This window comes from Panthera tigris, chromosome E1 (genome assembly GCF_018350195.1).
Source record: "Panthera tigris isolate Pti1 chromosome E1, P.tigris_Pti1_mat1.1, whole genome shotgun sequence".
In the NCBI taxonomy this organism is placed as follows: domain Eukaryota; kingdom Metazoa; phylum Chordata; class Mammalia; order Carnivora; family Felidae; genus Panthera; species Panthera tigris.
In genome coordinates this window covers 38,937,461-38,955,818 of record NC_056673.1, presented here as the reverse complement: position 1 = coordinate 38,955,818, position 18,358 = coordinate 38,937,461, and the positions used below count along the sequence as shown (strand labels likewise).

At 37.6% G+C, this 18,358-nt stretch overlaps 1 protein-coding gene across 1 annotated transcript in view; it reads left to right on the top strand.

The window, feature by feature from the left end:
* The window catches only part of TOP2A (DNA topoisomerase II alpha), a 28,302-nt gene extending 12,111 nt beyond the window's left edge, over window positions 1-16,191 (top strand). The window contains exons 20-35 of the mRNA XM_007085813.3: window positions 214-362; window positions 2,164-2,395; window positions 2,588-2,722; window positions 2,851-3,051; window positions 3,228-3,423; window positions 4,958-5,049; window positions 5,151-5,315; window positions 5,447-5,530; window positions 6,733-6,915; window positions 7,257-7,347; window positions 12,862-13,014; window positions 13,249-13,375; window positions 13,495-13,538; window positions 13,926-14,066; window positions 14,625-14,824; window positions 15,136-16,191. Of these exons, the coding sequence (XP_007085875.2) occupies window positions 214-362; window positions 2,164-2,395; window positions 2,588-2,722; window positions 2,851-3,051; window positions 3,228-3,423; window positions 4,958-5,049; window positions 5,151-5,315; window positions 5,447-5,530; window positions 6,733-6,915; window positions 7,257-7,347; window positions 12,862-13,014; window positions 13,249-13,375; window positions 13,495-13,538; window positions 13,926-14,066; window positions 14,625-14,824; window positions 15,136-15,264 (2,322 nt within the window). The 3' untranslated portion in view covers window positions 15,265-16,191. The remainder of the gene's footprint in view (window positions 1-213; window positions 363-2,163; window positions 2,396-2,587; window positions 2,723-2,850; window positions 3,052-3,227; window positions 3,424-4,957; window positions 5,050-5,150; window positions 5,316-5,446; window positions 5,531-6,732; window positions 6,916-7,256; window positions 7,348-12,861; window positions 13,015-13,248; window positions 13,376-13,494; window positions 13,539-13,925; window positions 14,067-14,624; window positions 14,825-15,135) is intronic.
* The last annotated feature ends 2,167 nt before the right edge of the window (window positions 16,192-18,358 follow it).

The following is an 18,358-nucleotide window of genomic DNA, read 5'->3' as shown; positions in this document are numbered from 1 at the left end:
AGGACTTGATAAAAACTATTAGAAGGCAAGAGCCCTCAACTTGGAGCCAGAAGTCTTAGGTTTAGGTACATCTGCCATGTATTTATCTGGGAAGAATCAATAAACATCTATGCCTCATAAAACCGTACACAATTATAGTGAGGTTTAGTTATAATGATATTTTTATTATTAAGAGCCTACAGATCGGATTAATGAATCTTTTTCCACCTCCAGATGTCACTAATGATGACCATTATCAATTTGGCTCAGAATTTTGTGGGTAGCAATAATCTGAACCTCTTGCAACCCATTGGTCAGTTTGGTACCAGGCTGCATGGTGGTAAGGATTCTGCTAGTCCTCGATACATCTTCACAATGCTCAGGTGGGTATGCTTTCAATTTCTAGTGAATTGCCATTTCTAATTTTGAAATAATTAGTTGGCCAAAAATATATAAATTCAGTTAATCAGAAAATGTGCTTTAGATGTAAATGCTTAGAGTATTAATTTTTTTTTAACTAGCTCATTAAAGTTTAATTATGCTACTCTTTATGATCAGTAGAAAGTCTAAATTCTATTTCAGTTTGACGGCCATGCCTTTGAGTTTCTTAGTTGTTTCCTTGCCAAACTAAATGTTTTTACTTCCGTCTCTTATGTTTTCTTCTCTTTCATCCTATTGAGCAGTGGTTCTCAACCAGGATAGATTTTTGCACTGCCACCCCATCTCCCAGAAGACATAGTAGTGTCTGGAGACATTTTTGATTGTCATGACTAGGGCAGCTGTGCTACATCTAGAAGGCAGTGGCCAGAGATACACCCTATGATGCATAGGACAGTCCCCCACAGCAAAAAATAATCTGACCCATAATGTCAATGCTCAGGTTGAAAAACCGTGCTGTGGACTTGGAGTCAGAGTAAAGAGTTTAATTCCTCTGAAATACCACAGCTGAAATCTTACTTCCTTTCTAAGTCTATGGAAAGTACACTATGAATGGTCGATTTTCAGCTGTCACCTTATTTAACCTTCCAGCAGCATTGGATACTTAATCACTTCACCCTCCTTGAAACTCTTCTTTATTTGGACTCTAAAACACTAGACTGTTGGCTTTCCTCATTCGTCTTCTTGGCTGGTCTTTCTCATCTTCCCAGCCTCTAACTTCTGGCCTGCCCCCAAAGCTCCTTCATTAGCTCTCTTTCCACTAGCTATACTCAATTTCCTATCCATGGATGATAGCCCATCCATCTAGACTCACAGTCCCAACCTGAATCTCGTAGAGCTGCCTACCCTCTCAAAATTTACTTCTTGGATATCTTATAAGCATCTCAAACCGAAGTCCAAAACAAAATTCTTAGCCTTCCTGTCTCAGTAAATGGGATGCTATCGTTCTAATTCTCAGACTAAAAACCTTGTAGTCACCTTTTTTCACATTGGTATCCAATTCATCAGCAAATCCTATGGGTTTTGCATTAGAAAAATACTAAGGCATTCTGTTTACCTAAAGTATTTTAATATAGTCTACCATCCTTCTTTCATTCTTTATCCTTCATTCTTCATCCTTATAGTAGCCAGTTGATTTTTTTTAAATAGGCCACTCTGGTTCAGAACCTTCCAACTGCTTCGTTTAGAGCAAAATCTAAAGGACCTACATGATCTATGTGCCCACTCCCCATATGGTTTGATTCCATCTCATACTATTGCTGTTCCGAACACACCTGGCCTCTGCCTATACACAAATGTGCCAAGCACACCTTTCAGGGCCTTTAACTTACTGGTCCCTCTGCTTACACTACTCCTTCTCCAGATAACCGCATGATGGCTCATTCTCTCAATTTCTTCTCTGCTCTAATATTATCCTTTCAGAACGTGTGACCGTTCCTTAGCACACTCAATCACTTTTACCTACTTTTTCTTTGTTCTTAGCATTTACCCCACCACCTGACAAAATGTATGTGCATTGTCTATCTCCCTGTAGTAGACTGTGAGCTCCTTAGAGACTTTATGTCTGCAGTGCCTAGCACATACAAAGCGCTCAATAAATACTGTTAAACAATTACTAGTCAGCAATTAAAGCCAAGGTAATATGGAAGGTTTTATGCATAGATATGAGACAATACTTGTCCTTCACAAGTTAAGTATCAAAGCCAGTATTTTTATAAAATAACATTCTTTGATTGTTTTCTTTAGCCCTTTGGCTCGGTTGTTATTTCCACCAAAAGATGATCATACATTAAAGTTTTTATATGATGACAATCAACGTGTTGAACCTGAATGGTACATTCCTATTATACCCATGGTGCTGATAAATGGTGCTGAAGGAATCGGTACTGGGTGGTCCTGCAAAATCCCGAACTTTGATATTCGTGAAGTTGTAAATAATATCAGGCGTCTGATGGATGGAGAAGAACCTTTGCCAATGGTAAGTATTCTGTGTGTATCAGGATCCTTCGTTTTCATCTGGTTTCAATTCATCAGGCTATATGGTTAAAGAGGACACATAAAATTTATTTCATACTTTAATATTCATTAGATTTATTGTTTAATGCTGTGGGGATTTCTGTTTTTAGTGTCACATTTAGAAAACCTGTTCTTCTTTAAAATACCAATTTAGCTTCCGAGTTACAAGAACTTCAGGGGTACGATTGAAGAGCTGGCTCCAAATCAATATGTGATTAGTGGTGAAGTGGCTATTCTTAATTCCACAACCATTGAAATCTCAGAACTTCCCATCAGAACATGGACCCAAGTACGTAACTGTGGGTTTTTTTTCTTTGATTTTTATGATCAAGGAAACACTTTGTACTACAGCTTGTTAAATACTCATAAGCCTGTGTTTTAGACACTTAACAAAAAGATTATTCTATCTTTCTTTAGACATATAAAGAACAGGTTCTAGAACCCATGTTGAATGGCACTGAGAAGACACCACCTCTCATAACCGATTATAGGGAATACCATACAGACACCACTGTGAAGTTTGTTGTGAAGATGACTGAAGAGAAATTGGCAGAGGCAGAGAGAGTGGGACTACACAAAGTCTTCAAACTCCAGACTAGTCTCACATGCAACTCTATGGTATGTCTTATTTTATGAGAGATCCATATGTTTCGATTTGTATTAAAGATCCACCAGTTTTAAAAGGATATCCTAGAATACTTTTATATTTCCGAAGAATAAATTCATTTCTCTAAAACCATTAAAGTTTAGCCAATTTATCTGTTCTTGTCTCTAATCTTGTTTTTCTTTTCTAGGTGCTTTTTGACCATGTAGGATGTTTAAAGAAATATGACACAGTGTTGGATATTCTAAGAGACTTCTTTGAACTCAGGCTTAAGTATTATGGATTAAGAAAAGAATGGCTACTAGGAATGCTTGGTGCTGAATCTGCTAAACTGAACAATCAGGCTCGCTTTATCTTAGAGAAAATAGATGGCAAAATAATCATTGGTATGTTTTTGGAATAATAACTGTCTATACAATTATGCCAAACTTTAAACATTTTTAGAGAGAATAATAGTGGGGAGGGAGGGCAAAATCCATTTAGTTCAGCTGGTTACTTATACAAGCATTTATTTTAAATACCTAGGCATTTATAGTTTGAAAAAGATAGCTCTTCTTAGACTATCTTGAGAAATCAATATTTAGTTGACATTTAGAATAGAGAGCTAGAAAAAGTACCTGTGTAAAGAGAAGAGAAGTTAGGTCTGTCTGATAGGGAAAAAAAGAGACTAGAAGGAAGCTTATAAATGGCTTATATTACAAGTAAATTGTGTACTGAAGACTGAGTTATGTCTCAGAAAAAATTTTTTTTTAAAAGACCTTCTAGAAGCACCTAAGTCAGGGTTTAAGTAACCAGGAAGTAAACAGTTTTGATAAAAGCTGGAGTATAAGGAAGGTTAAAAGAAATAGCTCAACCCTGTCCAGGGCTAAGTAGGAAAGCTAGGTAACTAACTTATGGGTTATAGGAGCAAGTCCCAAAACATGGCAACATGAGTTCCTTGTGATCACAGAATAATTTTCTGGTGGTACACAAAAATGTTTAACTTCATAGTTAAATGTTCAATTTCATGAATATTTTTAAAACTAATAACATTAACTGTCAGCTCCCTAATTTCATAAGACTGTTGCTTAAGGCGAGGCTAAAATGAGTAATATTGGACATGACTCCAAGAAAACTAAAAGTAAAGGTTGTATTTAGATGAAATAATGTGACTATCCAGTCTTCTTGAGTATAAAAATGTAGAGGGCCTAAACATGTAATCTGTATCAAATTAATTAATAAAATATGGCACTCAGAAATTCATTCTGAAATATCAGTAGCTAGTAATTCAATATCCCTCAAAGAGTAATAAATTGGCTGCAATAGTCCTTGGAAGAGAAAAAGGAAATGGATGCAGCATGGAGAAACCAATGGTTGGGTTGGTGGCACTAAAAACTTGCCCAACGAAATGTTGAAACGTTAATAAGGGAGTATAATTGACGTAGAGACTTATCAGAAATAAAGGTATGATTGTCTTCTATTCTTTTAAGAGTTATGATGGGGCGCCTGGGTGGCTCAGTCGGTTGAGCGTCCGACTTCAGCTCAGGTCACGATCTCACGGTCCGTGAGTTCGAGCCCCGCGTCGGGCTCTGGGCTGATGGCTCAGAGCCTGGAGCCTGCTTCCGATTCTGTGTCTCCCTCTCTCTCTGCCCCTCCCCCGTTCATGCTCTGTTTCTCTCTGTCTCAAAAATAAATAAAACGTTAAAAAAAATTAAAAAAAAAAAAGAGTTATGATTAGGTTAACAGTCTCATACATGATTTGACTGCCTGCCTTGTGGTAATTTACATCCACAGTGGTTTGGGGAGAAGACTTCTCTCTATACCAGGATATACAAATTTATGTAAGACAAAGACCATTTAATTTTTAGTTTTAATCTTTTGAATTAATATGGTACAACTCATGCTCAAACCCATTATCTATGTTTACTTTTATTTTAATAGAAAATAAGCCAAAGAAGGAATTAATTAAAGTTCTGATTCAGAGGGGTTATGATTCTGATCCTGTGAAGGCTTGGAAAGAAGCCCAGCAAAAGGTAATCTCTTGGTTAGCATTTTTCTATGTTATCAAAGACTGTGTATAATCTGTCTCTGTTTCACATGTCCTGTTAAAGCTACATTTTAATTCCTCCTTTAGGTACCAGATGAAGAAGAAAATGAAGAGAGTGACAATGAAAATGAAGCCGAAAAGGGTGACTCTGTAAAAGATTCTGGACCAACCTTCAACTACCTTCTTGATATGCCTCTTTGGTATCTCACCAAGGAAAAGAAGGATGAACTGTGCAAGCTGAGAAATGAAAAAGTGAGTTATTGGTAGAGGGTACATGTCGCTTAGTTGTTTTAGTAGTGAAAGTAAAAACTGCTTCATGAAAATTATGTGCTATTTATTTATGCCCATAAATTAACTCTTAATTTTCTGACTATCTTATGAAGGAACAAGAGCTAGAAACATTAAAGAGAAAGAGTCCATCAGATTTGTGGAAAGAAGACCTAGCTGCTTTTATTGAAGAGCTGGAGGTGTGTCGTTTATAATGTCTGCGTTAGAGTTTTTGTTTTATTTTTTTAATTATTTTTAAGGTTATTTATTTGTTTTTGAGAGAGCGAGAGCGAGCATGGGAGAGGGGCAGAGAGAGGCGGGGAGAGAGAGAATCCCAAGCAGGCTTTGCACTGTCAGCACAGAGCCCGATGTGGGGCTCAAACTCACAAACTGCGAGATCTTGACCAGACCGAATCAAGAGTCAGACGCTTAACAGATTGAGCCACCCAGGTGCCCCAAGAGTTATTATTAATGAAATAGTACATTCCAGCAGTATACCTCTTTGTCAAGAAATTTCACAATTGGCAAATAGAAAGGATATAAGAGGCATAAGGAAACATTCCAAGATAACACATAAAAGAACGGATTGTTAGGATAAAGTAAATGATACTGGGAAGCATACTACCTAGAAGGTTTTGGACAAAGAGAGCAAAGGGCAAGAGCTGATTTCTGACTTATTGAAACTGAGAAGATAAAGAATTTAAATGTGTAAGAAGACCAACCCAGTCCCCCAAGTCAACCTAAAAGGACAAAGATACTTACCTTCAGGATTAGCTAATCAGTTTCAGAAGATACTTTGTTACCTAAATCTCACTAATTTGCTTTGTTTTCCAATATTATTTTAAGATAAGAAAAGCATTTCATAAACTAAGTTATAATGCTTACCATGCAGTTTTATATTATTACACTTAGGTATGGATGTACAAGTAGAGTTCCACCCTTTCTCACTTCTTATTTAAGTTTACAAATATGTATATATGTACCTATGTATTTTATCCCTAACCCAGTTTCCCCTTTTTATCGTCAGCAGTTTAAATGGTGGAATCAAGAGTAGAACCCAATCTTCTGTCTCCACACTTGTCAAAGTGGGTCTTAGTTATATATTCACTATTATTGGTGATATACTTAGTTGTATAGTTTATCACAAATTTACCTTAAGATGTGGGGTGCCTGGCTGGCTCAGTCAGAAGAACATGTGACTCTTGATCTTGAAGTCCTGAGTTCAAGCCCCACACTGGATTTAGAGATTGCATACATACATAAAATTTTTAAAAATTTTTATATTAAGATGTACAGATTGAAATCAGTTTGACTGTTGCCTTTTATTCTATTCCTATAACTAGCCTAGATTTTGTATTGTCTTTGTTGGCTTATAAACTTGCTTTCTTTTACCCCTTTGTAGGCTGTTGAAACAAAGGAAAAACAAGAAGAACAAATAGGACTCCCTGGGAAAGGGGGGAAAGCAAAGGGGAAAAAAATACAGATAGCTGAAGTTTTGCCTTCTCCATGTGGGAAAAGAGTCATCCCCCGAGTGACCATAGAGATGAAAGCAGAGGCAGAAAAGAAAATTAAAAAGAAAATTAAGGTAATACTCTTGAAAAGTTATACACTAAAATACTTGAAACCTATTTCAACTTAAAATTGAATAAATGATATTATAAAATTTCTAAGCCCATAGTTTGTAAGTTATCCTATATTTAATCAAAACTTGTCTTTCCTGTGAACCTAATTTTTTTTTTTTTTTTTTTTTTGGTGTTTAAGTATCTTGAAAAAGTCATGCCCATACCTTTATTCATAGCTCTTAACCAAAACTTAAAGAAAAAAATCACTCTTTGACCAGATATATATTTGTATATTTGACCTTACATTATTCCAAATAATAAGTTGACAGAACTTGACCATCTTTGTCTTGCTCTCTCTTATTAGAGTGAAAACACTGAAGGGAGCCCTCAAGAGGATGGTATGGAACTAGAAGGTCTGAAACAAAGGTTGGAGAAGAAACAGAAAAGAGAGCCAGGTATTAAAACATTTTAAGTAAAATTATAGAGTTGAGATTAAATTTTGTCTGTTACCTAGTATATTCTGCATACATGTTCAGTACTAACATGATGGAGGACTATGTCTGAAGTTTACTTGAACCTCCCTAACACTGTCCTTGGATTTGATTTATTTTAGAAGAGATCATTTTGAAATAATTCGTTAATTTGGCAACTTGAATTCCTTAGTTGGGAATCTAAAGAAAACACACTCAGTTTATTAGATTTCACTTTCTAGCCAGTTAAAAGGCCTTGATGTATATTATTTTTTTTTTTTTTTCAACGTTTATTTATTTTTGGGACAGAGAGAGACAGAGCATGAACGGGGGAGGGACAGAGAGAGAGGGAGACACAGAATCGGAAACAGGCTCCAGGCTCTGAGCCATCAGCCCAGAGCCTGACGCGGGGCTCGAACTCACGGACCGTGAGATCGTGACCTGGCTGAAGTCGGACGCTTAACCGACTGCGCCACCCAGGCGCCCCCTTGATGTATATTATATAAAGCTTCTTGAGAACAGTGAGCACATCTTAGTCATGTTTGTATTACCCCTATAGTTGAATACCATATAACCATGTCTGGGTTATAAGTAGCACCCAGTAAATTAAATTTAAGAATTTTACTACACAGGGACGCCTGGGTGGCTCAGTTGGTTAAGTGTCCGGCTTAGGCTCAGGTCATGTCACAGTTTGTGGGTTCGAGCCCCTCATTGGGCTCTGTGCTGACAGCGCAGACCCTGGAGCCTGCTTCAGATTCTGTGTCTTCCACCCGCCCCCCCCCCCACCCCTCTCTCTGCCCCTTCCCAGCTTGTGCGCGCTCGCTCTCTCTCTCTCTCTCTCAAAAATAAATATTTTTTAAAAAAGAATTTTACTAGCCATTTGATTATGCCCTCACTGAGTATCTACTTTTTTTAACTTCTTCATTAAGATATTCACATACCAGGGGCGCCTGGTGGCTCAGTCGGTTAAGTGACCGACTTCAGCTCAGGTCATGATCTCACAGTTTGTGGGTTCGAGCCCCACGTCGGGCTCTGTGCTGACAGCTTGGAGCCTGGAGCCTGCTTCAGATTCTGTGTCGCCCTCTCTCTCTGTTCCTCCCCCGCTCACACTCTCTCTCTCTCTCAAAAATAAATAAAGATTTTAAAAAATTAAGAAAAAAAAATTCACATATCAAATTCATCCATTTAAAGTATACCTTCAATCATTTCAGTATACTCAACAGTTTTAAAACACTTTTTTGTCCCAAAAAGAAACACTTTACCCATTAATGGTCACTCTCTCTGTTTCCTCCCAATTTCCCCTCCCCCTATGCAATCATTAATCTACTTTGTGTCTCTAGATTTACTTACTCTGGACATTTCATATGAATGGAATCATATATACGTGGTCTATTGTGCCTGGCTTTTTTCACTTAGCATACTTACAAGGGTGGTCCATGTAGTAACATGTATCAATACTTCATTCTTTTTTATTGCCAAATAGTATTTCACAGTATGGATATACATTTTATTTGTTCATTGGTTGATAGGTATCTGGCTTGTTTCCACTTTTTGGGTATTGTGAACACTGCTATGAACATTCACATATAAGTATTTATGTGGACTTCATGGGTTTGTTTGTTTTTAAGTAGGCTCCACGCTGGGTGTGGAGCCCAACCCAGGGGCTTGTACTCACGACTCTGACATCAAGAACTGAGCTGAGATCAGGAGTCAGGTGCTTAACTGACTGAGCCACCCAGGTGCCCCCGTGGACTTAATGTTTTGATTTCTTTTGGATAGATACGTAGGAGTGGAATTGTGTGGGGTGATAGGATTTTTTATGTTTAACATTTTGAAGAACCCTCTGCACTGTTTTTCAGAGCAGCTGCACCATTTTACATTCCTTCCAGCAATGTAGAAGGGTTCCAGTTTCTCCACATCTTCACCAACACTGTTAATTCATTGTCACTCTTTTTCATTCTAGCCATGCTAGTGGATATGAAGTGGTTATCTCACTGTGGTTTTGGTTTGCATTTCCCTATTAGCTAATGATTGAGTTGAGTATCTTTTCATGTTGCTTGTTGGCCTTTTATATTTCTTTGGAAAAATACCTATTCAGACCCTTGGCCCATTTTTTAAAAATCTTTTTTCTTAATGTTTATTGAGAGAGAGAGGGAGACCCAGAATCTGAAATAGGCTCCAGGCTCTGAGCTGTCAGCACAGAGCCCACCTAGGGGCTCAAACTCCCCGCAAGATCATGACCTGAGCCGAAGTTGGATGCCCAACCGACTGAACCACCTAAGCGCCCCTTTATTTTTATTAAAAAAAATTTTTTTTTTAATGTTTATTTATTTTTGAGAGAGACAGAGCGCGAGCAGGGGAGGGGCAGAGAGAGAAAGGGAGACACAGAATCTGAAGCAGGCTCCAGGCTTTGAGCTGTCAGCACAGAGCCCAACACGGGGCTCGAACTCACGAACTGCAAGAACATGACCTGAGCCCGAATTCAGTTGCTTAACTGACTGAACCACCCAGGCACCCACCCCCAAAAAATTTTTTTTAATGTTTATTTATTTTTGAGAGAGAGAGAGTGCGACAGAGTGTGGGGGTGGGGTGGGGGGCAGAGTGAGAGAGAGACACAGAATCTGAAGCAGGCTCAAGGCTCTGTGCTGTTAGCACAGAGCCCTATGTGGGGCTCAAACTCACGAACTGCCATATCATGACCTGAGCTAAAGTCCAACACTTAACTGACTGAGCCACCCAGGCAGCCCGCCCATTTTTTTAATTGAGTTGTCTTTTGTTGTTGTTGAGTTTATTGTAAGATTTCTTTATGTATTCTAGATGCCAGTCCTTTATCAGATACATAATTCTCAAATATTTTCTCCTATAGATTATTTTTTTTATTTTCTTGATGATGTCCTTTGAAGTACACGTTTTGTTTTTTTTTTTAACTTTTCAACCTCTAAGAACAGTTTATTCTATTTTTTTTAATTTAATTTATTTTTTTAATTTACATACAAGTTAGTTGGCATAGAGTGCAACAATGGTCTCAGGAGTAGATTCCTTAATGCCTCTTACCCATTTAGCCCATCCCCCCTTCCACAACCCCTCCAGTAACCCTCTGTTCTCCATATTTAACAGTCTCTTATGTTTTGTCCCCCTCCCTGTTTTTATATTAGTTTTGCTTCCCTTCCCGTATGTTCATCTGTTTTGTATCTTAAAGTCCTCATATGATATTTGTCTTTTTCCAACTAATTTCACTTAGCATAATACCTTCTCGTTCCATCCTCATAGTTGCAAATGGCAAGATTTCATTCTTTTTGATTGCCAAGTAAGACTCGGTGTGTGTGTGTGTGTGTGTGTGTGTGTGTGTGTGTGTGTGTACCACATCTTCTTTATCCATTCATCCATCGATGGACATTTGGGCTCTTTCCATACTTTGCCTATTGCTGATAGGAAGCACAAGTTTTTAATTGTGATGAAATCTAAGTTATCTTCTTTTTTTCCTTTTGTTTCTTGTGTTTTTGGTATCATATCTAATCTTTTGCCAAGTCCACGGTCATGAAGATTCACCCCTATGTTTTCTTCTAAGAGTTTTAGTTTTAGCTCTTACTTTTAGGTCTCTGATGAATTGTGAATTAATTTTTGTATGTGGCATTAGGAAGGAGTCCAACTTCATTCTTTTGCATGTGGATATCCAGTTGTCCCAGCACCATATTGAAAAACCTTTTTTCCCTATTAAATTATCTTCACCCTTGTCAAAAATCAGTTAGTCACAAATATTAAGGTTTATTTATGGATTCTCAACTGAATTCCATTGATTGATCTGTAAATCTAACCTTGACTGTCTACTTTTTTTTTACTTTGAGATAGCATGTGCGAGAGGGGGAGAGAGGCAGAGAGAGAGAGAATCTCAAGCAGGCTCCATGCTCACTGTGGAGCCCGATATGGGGCTCAATCCCACAACCTGAGCATGACCTGAGCCAAAATCAAGATTCAGACACTCAACCAACTAAGCCACCCAGGCGCCCCAAATATCTACTTTTAATAGATAATGTGTGCTCAGTTCTGTGGGGAATGAAAAGATGAATAAAACAGATGAAAACATCTTAGTATCAAACTAAAGAAGTAATAAAAGCATGCCAAATTGTGCAAAATTATATTAACTTTAAACCTAGCTAGCAGTCGGTTAGCATATAAAACCAATGAATCAGTTGAATGTTTTGAGCATTCATGTTCCCATTACTCTCAAATAATGTGAGGGCACAAGAAGTGGGAGAGCATGGTGTTTACCTTCAAGAGGTTTATCAAGAAAGTTAAAGCAATATATACTAGCCATTGTAGGAACTGAGAGAAAGGCGAGATCAGTGTGGGTGCATGTACATTGTAGAGGCTTTGTGAGAGAGGTAAAACTTGGGTTACAGTCCTGAAGAGTGGATAAGATTTAGGTATTCTAGATTAGGAAAAGAAAAATGGGCATATAATATGCATGGGACAATGAAAAGACCTCCTCAACGGGGGCCGAGGGGCACGCTCATATTGGGAAATAGTAAAAAAACAGAAAAAAAAACTTAAACTAGATGACAGAGAGATAGAAAACCAGATTGTTGGAGGATGCTGGATAAGATTAGATTCAACTAGGAAATCTGACGTAGATAGGTATACTGACAAGAATATGAAGGATGGTATAAGATCAGTGAGGGTGCTGCCCTTCTCCTCTTTGGGCCAGGACTAGTGACTTTAAACCTCCTTACTCGGCCGTTAAACACCCTCAAGGTTTCATCCTAGCCATTCTTTTCTGTTTGAATTGTCTCCCTTGCCTTGACTTCAACAATAACCTTCTGTTGATCTTGCATCTATTCTTGCCCCTTTCCAATCACTACCCTGCAACCTGAGAGAACTTTTTAAAATTCAAATCTGGTTATATTGGTTCCCTGTTTAAAACAAAATCCTTGGGGTTCCTGAATGGCTTAATCCATAGAGCATGCAACTCTTGATCTTGAGGTCATGGGTTCAAGCCCCACATTGGATGTACAGCTTACTTAAATAAGTAATAAATAAAAATTTAAAAATGTAAAGGCTTAACAAGACCAGCCTCTCTCCCTGCAACTTCTGTTTTCTAGCCATAATGGATTTCTTTCATTTTCCTAAATGTACTGTTTTCCCCACAGGTCCTTTGTACATGCTATTTTCTGCACTGTAATATTTCATTACCCACTTGCCTTCAACTAGTTCATTCTAAACTTGAGGTCTCAGCTGAAGCATTTCTTGGAACAGTCTTCTTATTTAAATACATACACACATGCCTCATACCCTACATAGACACATTATATTTATTTATGGGATTAGATGACCAAGCTATATAAGCTCGATAGGAAGAGGGACTATATCCGTTTCCATTCACCGTTGTATTCTCAATACTAGCACAGAGCTCAATAAATACTTGAAAGATGGATAGATGGTAGATGGAGAAAAGTGTGGCTAAGAATATATGAAAGTGGTTAATTCCTATCTCCCTTCTAGGTACCAAGACAAAGAAGCAAACTACGTTGCCATTTAAACCAGTCAAAAAAGGAAAGAAGAGAAACCCCTGGTCTGATTCAGAATCAGATATGAGCAGTAATGAAAGTGACTTTGATGTTCCCCCACGAGAGATAGAGCCACGGAGAGCAGCAAGTAAGCACAAGCGAACAACATGCTAGATATGTTGCAATATCTGGGCCAGTGTATTTCAGGGCACAAATCCCAGAAATTATTATATACTAGAGCGGTAATTACTAAGTTTTTAAAAAACTACAGCATCTTTTAGGATATTAAACTAAAGCTTAAATCTTCATGAATTGTTATAGCAATCTGTGAATTACATATTTCTGTTCCCCTCTTTTATTCTTTGATGTATGTTTTTTATAGCAAAAACCAAATTTACAGTGGATTTGGATTCAGATGATGATTTCTCAGATTTTGATGAAAAAACTCAAGATGAGGATTTTGTCCCATCAGATGTTAGCCCAGTTAAGACCAAAACTTCCCCACCAGTGTAAGTATCTTCTCTAACATGAATCTTATCATCGTGATTGTTGTCAATAGTCAATGATACATTCTTTGACACATGTAGAATTGGTTGTCAGGATGTTGATGGTTTCTTCTTTATTCTAGACCTACTAACAAAGAACTGAAGCCACAGAAGAGTGCCACATCAGGTATGTATTTAATTAAAAATAGTGAGATGTCTGCTTCACTGGGGCACTTGGGTCTAGTGGGTTCTAATCTGGACTATGTTATCCAAGTCCTGCCTTGGAAGATAAATGTGGGTTCTTGTTAGCATTGCGTTGATGTTGTTCATTAGGGTTAGTTTTGCACAGAAACAGGTTCTATACTTAATATACTGAAAGTCATCACATGCTTGCTGGGTGCTAGAGGTACAAAAAATATCTGCTGATGAAGAATCCAGAAATTAGAACAAAGTTGTAAGAGTATGTTTTAAATATTCTAGAAAAGTCACAGACTTGGTATTTAAATGGGAACTCAGAGAAGGAAATGGATTTTTGTGTGTTGCTTATATGTGCTATTTTCCTTTCCATTTGAAGTAATGGACCTTGATGCTGGTGGTGCCAAGGACAGTGTACCACCTTCTCTAGATTCTCCGGCCGCTGATTTCTCAGCTGAAACTGAAATCATAAACCCTGTTTCTAAAAAGAAGGTAGCGGTGAAGAAGACAGCAGCAAAAAGTGAGCCTCAGTCTTTCAAAAGGGTTAATGTTAGGATTAAGAAGCTGGCTACCACAAATGAATTCAATTTTTTATTCCCAAAAATTACTATTAATATTGAAATTAAACCTTTCCCAAGTGAAAGCAAATATTTAGATCTTTGTGATCAAAACTGGTGGTCAGAAGGTCTAAAATCAGCATATATCTCAAAATGCCAGGTGTTATCTATCTCATTATCTATGACAGGGATAAGGTTTATAAACAGTTGCAAAGGTTTAATGTAAAACATACCTATAAAAAAATTAGATGCTGAGGCTCCTGGATGGCTCAGTTGGTTAAGTGTTCCACTCTTGATCTCAGCTCAGGTCTTGATCTCAGGGGCATGAGTTCAAGCCCCGCCTAGTAAAATAGGAGCCTACTTAAAAATACTTAAGAATAGTTTTGATTCTCTAATGTACTTTCAGCTCTATTAGATTTTTTCCTATGTTAAATGTAAGCATTCAACAGCTTGCTAAAGAAAGTCCACAGTAGAATAATCCATCTAGCGTGGACATGATGAATGCCTATGTTGACTTGCAGGTCAGTCTTCCACCTCCACTACAGGTGCCAAAAAAAGGGCTGCACCAAAAGGAACCAAAAAGGAGCCAGGCTTGAATTCTGATGTCTCTCAAAAGCCTGATCCTCCCAAAACCAAAAATCGCCGCAAAAGGAAGCCATCCACTTCTGATGATTCTGACTCTAATTTTGAGAAAATGATTTCTAAGACAGTCACAAGCAAGGTGAGTATTTATCCTAGTTCGTCTGTTTGCTATAGCTGTTTTAAAATGCATAATTAAGATTTGCTCTTAATCTGACACATTTTTTAAGAAAATAAATTTAAATCTCCTAATCCATTTACTTTTACTTACTGTATCACAGTTACATTTAAAAATATGCCACTTAGTCAATGAGAGACTAGCCTTAGATCTATTTCTTACTACTTATTAGAAGGTGGGAAACTTCTTGAATTATAGTCTGTTGATATAGTTTTTCCAGTGAAATGTTGCTGTCAGACTAACATTGTGCAAATTACATGGACTTCCTCTTGTAGAAATCCAAGGGGGAGAGTGAGGATTTCCATCTGGACTTAGACTCAGCTGTGGCTCCTCGGGCCAAATCTGGACGGGCAAAGAAACCTATAAAGTACCTCGAAGAATCAGATGAAGATGATCTGTTCTAAAATGTGATTATTTTAAGTAATGGTCTTATTGAGCCCAAGACTGATTTTAGAGTTACCTGAATCCCTTAATTTCCTCCCTTCTGTATTTCATTTGGGGAAGGTAGTTTTAATGCCGAATCATCAAAGTGAAGTGTGTAAAGCCTAAGTATCCCTTCCCTTTTTATAATACTGTCTAAATAGTGACCACCTCATGGGCATTGTTTTCTTCTCTGCTTTGTCTATGTTTTGACTGTCTTTTCTTTTGTCTTTAGAATCTGATTTTAAATTCTTCTGGACTCTAGAGATAGTTGTGTGGTCACTTCAGCATAATACAGTTTACTGACCATTCATTAAGCTAAAATTGTTATAAAAGTGTCTATTCTGCCTCCTTTCAGTTTCCTACTTTCCGTAAATATGAGATAGAGCATGATTAATTCTGTTTTACCTTAAAATTTAGGTAATTTTCCATCAGATAGAACTTTATAGTTCTAATACAAATACTCCCCACTCAGCCTTTTATGTGCTGAATTTCGGCTCAAGCAATTACTCATATTCTTTATATCCTTTTGAATATTAGCAGAGGCTGAAGAAAACACCTTGGCTGTGTCTGCATAACCTCAACACAGTCAATAGGATGAAGAAAATTAGACCATAAGTTATGACTATCTCAGCTCTTGACTTGTCCCCTTGGGCTGTCTCCAAGTCCAAATCTCCCAAAGAACAAATGTCTAGGGAGCACTGGATTGCAGAAAAGTGGAGGACAGCATTCAAAGATCTTCTATGAGTGCCATACTCAGCAGTGAGCAGTTATAACCACTTTGGGAAATCTCTATAATTTTCAACTTACAAACTTTTTAAGGCCTTTCTGCATTTTTACATGTTGTGTGACTTGAGTGGTGTTATCAATGTTTTTGTAAATATTTACTATGTTTTTCTATTTCACTTAATTTCAACAATTTTGTACTTTAATAAAATGTTCTAAACATTGCAACCCGTTGATTGATTGCCCCTTTGGGGGGGGGGGGCTTGCAATATACCCTTTACTTTACTCTAAAATATATCCCTCTTCACTTCCTTTTGAGAACTATTCTGATCATGTGCTGATGTACCGACCTAACAGCCCCTGGCCGTGTGGTAACAGGTCTAAGAGATAGGCATCATGACCTAACCAAAGCCAATCAGGTTTTTTCCTGGGATTTTATACATGGGTACAAAGTTCTTCCATCTCCTTCATACTCAGAAGGCCTTGGCCCTACATCAGTAAGTAGTTTCAAATATGCATGTCTTTTTTTTTTTAATTCCTTTACAACTATTTTGATAATCGGGACAACTATTTGATGATCTCAATAAGGGCAACTGGCTAACCATTTAGAAAAAAGAGAAATGTTAGATAAATCCAATTCCTTCCTCACATCTTATACCAAAGTTAAGTTCAAACAGACAATATTTATTTAAATGTCAAAAGCAAAACCATTTAGAAATGTACCAGAAGAAAAGTAATCTTGAGTTACAGAGGGATATCCAAAACATATCCCCAAGGGTAGTGTTGACAAAGATCTGGAAAAATGATCCCTTTCATCAGAATCTGGGCAAAGAGGCCAAACTCTGTCTCAAAAACTCTCACTTTAAGAAATTTAGTTCAAAGGGCACCCGGTGGTTCAGTTGGTTAAGTGTCCAACTCTTGAATTCAGCTCAGGTTGTGATCTCACAGTTGTGGGTTCAATCCCCACATCAGGCTCTGTACTGACAGCATTGAATCTGCTTGGGATTCTCATCTCCCTCTCCCTCTGCCCTTCTGCTCAAGCGCACTCTCAAAAATAAACATTAAAAAAGTTAGGTCAAGAGAAGAATTGAAACATGCAAAACCATGTAAACACAGAAATACAGGAAATCTCAATATCCTAGTTACATAATGTTACAAATGCTACCATTAGGGGAGAGTGGGGCAAAGTACACAAGGGATCTCTGTTTCTCAAAACTACATATAAATCTACAATTACCTCAAGAAAAGCCACATGCAAAGATGTTTTTTAAAAAAGATGCTTATTGGGGCACCTGAGTGGCTCAGTCGGTTAAGCGTCTGACTTCAGCTCAGGTCATTATCTTGCTTTCGTGAGTTCGAGCCCTGCATCAGGCTCTGTGCTGACAGCTTTGGAGCCTGGAGTTGCTTCGGATTCTGTGTCTCCTCTCTCTCTTTGCCGCTCCCCTGCTCACACTCTGTCTCTCTCTCTCAAAAATAAATAATAAACATTAAAAAAAAAAAAGAAGAAGAATCTATAGATTCTATTTTTTAAAAAAAGATGCTTATTAAAATTTATGTAATAAAATTGAAAGTAACCTAAACATCCAACGAACAGACTTCAGATAAAACAATTGGTTTAAACAAATTATGGTACAATGAGGAATACCAGGTACTCACTAACAATGATATATTTGGGGGGGGAAGAAAAATATTGATTGACATGAAAAGACACCCAAGACCTTACTGAGTGAAGAAAGCAAGCAGATTACAAATCAGAGGTGAAGTCCCTGTCTGGTAAGTATGCATTTGTTTATAAAATAAATCAAAGAAAGCATATAAATCCTCTTTAAAAAGAAAAAGTCAGAAACCTTTACCTTTTAAAAGTGGAAGTTTGGGGCGCCTGGGTGGCTCAGTCGGTTAAGCCTCCGACTTCGGCTCAGGTCATGGTCTCGCGGTCCGTGAGTTCAAGCCCCGCGTTGGGCTCTGTGCTGACAGCTCGGAGCCTGGAGCCTGTTTCAGATTCTGTGTCTCCCTCTCTCTCTGACCCTCCCTCGTTCATGCTCTGTCTCTCTCTGTCTCAAAAATAAATAAATGTTAAAAAAAATTTTTTTTTTAATAAAAAATTAAAAAAAATAAAAGTGGAAGTTTGTTCCCAGTAAAGCACTTGCTAACTAAAAGACTGAGTAAATACATCTCTTGACTATTCATTCTAGACATTCGAGAAGATAAAAATTCTAGTGCTAATAAACTTGGTCGTATACATCTAAACCCTTTATAGAATGTAATTATTTCTCCTACACAGGAAACATTGCTTAATAAATATTAAGCAATATTACATCAATTAGAATTACAAAAGAATACTTACTAGGAAAA